Source organism: Penaeus vannamei, chromosome 1 (genome assembly GCF_042767895.1).
Source record: "Penaeus vannamei isolate JL-2024 chromosome 1, ASM4276789v1, whole genome shotgun sequence".
Classification (NCBI taxonomy): Eukaryota; Metazoa; Arthropoda; class Malacostraca; order Decapoda; family Penaeidae; genus Penaeus; species Penaeus vannamei.
Genome location: NC_091549.1, coordinates 38,433,375 through 38,435,874, shown reverse-complemented (window position 1 = coordinate 38,435,874; position 2,500 = coordinate 38,433,375). Strand labels below are relative to the sequence as shown.

The window sequence follows — 2,500 nt, the reverse complement described above, 5'->3', positions numbered from 1 at the left end:
TTCTATTTTGATAGGGAAGAAAGGGAGTAGGGTCTGTATACCTAAAGACTGTGATACTGCAAGAAAAAATAGTCCATAAATTTGGTCAAACCTTGGAAAGTCAAGTTCTATGGCTTGAAACTCATTCTTTTATTCTTACCCAGAGCTCTCGCTGATTAATTCTGTCAGGTGGAAGAGAATCTCCACTTCTAGGGGTGTGATCTGCGACATCATCTGAGCTGAATGCAGGAATTCCTCTGAAAAATAGAAGTGCCTTATAATAACAAAGACTAACAGTAGATTAACTCAGATCTTACAAGAGCAACATGCTGATCAAACTTAGTAGAATTTAACACTAGCATACCTCATATATCTAGTTTACATCTATATAGTTCTTATAAAAAAAGTTACAAAAGAAATTAGTATATGCAATGACATTTCTAATATTTTTTGTTTATTTAATGCTTACTGATCACATAATACTCTAATATGAACATATTCATTTCATATTTCCTTTCTACTAAATACACAAAACCGAGTAAGCTGTGAATGAGGTATAATATATACAACAAAGAAAAAATAAAACTGATATGCAATCCATTTTTGCAGACTTCATGACACTAGACTTTCTTTCAGTATCTGATCCTTTAAAAAGATTCCCATAGCACATACCTTTTGTAACTTCCTGTGTACGTGATCCACCCGAGGCATTGAGATAGATACGCTTTGACAGCTCCATATTTGTGAGCAAGGAATTGAAAGCCATGAAGAATGGGAAACTCACTTTATGGCTAGAAGCAGCCTGAAAAAATAAAGATTTACATATAGAACAGCCAACTATTTATACATCACATTTGAAGAAGATAATGATCACACTCTAGTCCTTAGTTTAGGTAACATAAGTCTTTTGTGTAATATAATCTATATAACTATACATAGCTTTTTAAACTAATTAGCTGTCAACCAAAATGAGCTACTGACCTATCATCCATTCAAGTTACTATCTAATTTGCTGAAGACCTTATGGTAGTAACACATTTATTCACACACACATAAACACACACACACACACACACACACACACACACACACACACACACACACACACACACATAAACACACACACACACATAAGCACACACACACACTTATTCACACACACACACACACACACACTTATTCACACACACACACACACACACACTTATTCACACACACACACACACACACACACACACACACACACACACACACACACACACACACACACACACACACACAGACACGCACGCACACACACACACACACATGCACACATACACACACACACATACACACACATACACACACACACACACACACACACACATACACCCACACACACACACATACACACACACACATACACACATACACACATACACACACACATACACACACACACACACACACACACACACACACACACACACACACACACACACACACACACACACACACACACACACACACACCTACACACACACACACACACACCACACACACACACACACACACCTACCACACACCACACACACACACACACACACACACACACACACACACACACACACACACACACACACACACACACACACACACACACACACACCTACACACACACACACACACACACACAACACACACTACACACACACACACACACACACACACACACACACACACACACACACACACACACACACACACACACACACACACACACACACACACACACACACACACACACATACACACACACACACACACACACACATACACACATACACACATACACACACACACACATACACACACACATACACACACACACACACACACACACACACACACACACACACACACACACACACACACACACACACACACACACACACACATATACGTATACATGTATGCATGCATGCATGTATGTATGTATTATGAACCATATTCATGTTGACAAATGTAAAAAGGTGTGAATGACTATTTTCATAATATAGAGGTGTATTTGACAGCTTTCAAATATATCTTCGTCAGAATACATGTAATACTGACGAAGATATATTCAAAACCAGTCAAATATATCTCTTTGTATTGTAAAAATATTCATTCTCAGTCATACCTTTCCACATATGTATATATGTATTGTGTGTGTGTGTGTGTGTGTGTGTGTGTGTATGTGTGTGTGTGTGTGTGTGTGTGCGTGTGTGTGTGTGTGTGTGCGTGTGTCTGTGTGTGAGTGTGTGAGTGTGTGAGTGAGTGAGTGAGTGAGTGAGTGAGTGAGTGAGTGAGTGAGTGAGTGAGTGAGTGAGTGTGTGTGTGTGTGTGTGTGTGTGTGTGTGTGTGTGTGTGTGTGTGTGTGTGTGTGTGTGTGTGTGTGTGAGTGTGTGAGTGTGAGTGTGAGTGTGAGTGTGAGTGTGAGTGTGAATGTGAGTGTGAATTGAGTGTGAGTGTGAGTGTGAGTGTGAATGTGAGTGTG

At 39.8% G+C, this 2,500-nt stretch overlaps 1 protein-coding gene across 1 annotated transcript in view; it reads right to left on the bottom strand.

Moving 5' to 3' along the window:
* The window catches only part of aralar1 (calcium-binding mitochondrial carrier protein aralar1), a 41,290-nt gene extending 40,508 nt beyond the window's left edge, over positions 1 to 782 (bottom strand). The window contains exons 1-2 of the mRNA XM_070122800.1: positions 652 to 782; positions 140 to 236 (exon numbers count right to left, since the gene is read on the bottom strand). Coding sequence (XP_069978901.1) covers positions 140 to 236; positions 652 to 745 — 191 coding nt within the window. The 5' untranslated portion in view covers positions 746 to 782. The remainder of the gene's footprint in view (positions 1 to 139; positions 237 to 651) is intronic.
* Between the last annotated feature and the right edge of the window lie 1,718 nt (positions 783 to 2,500).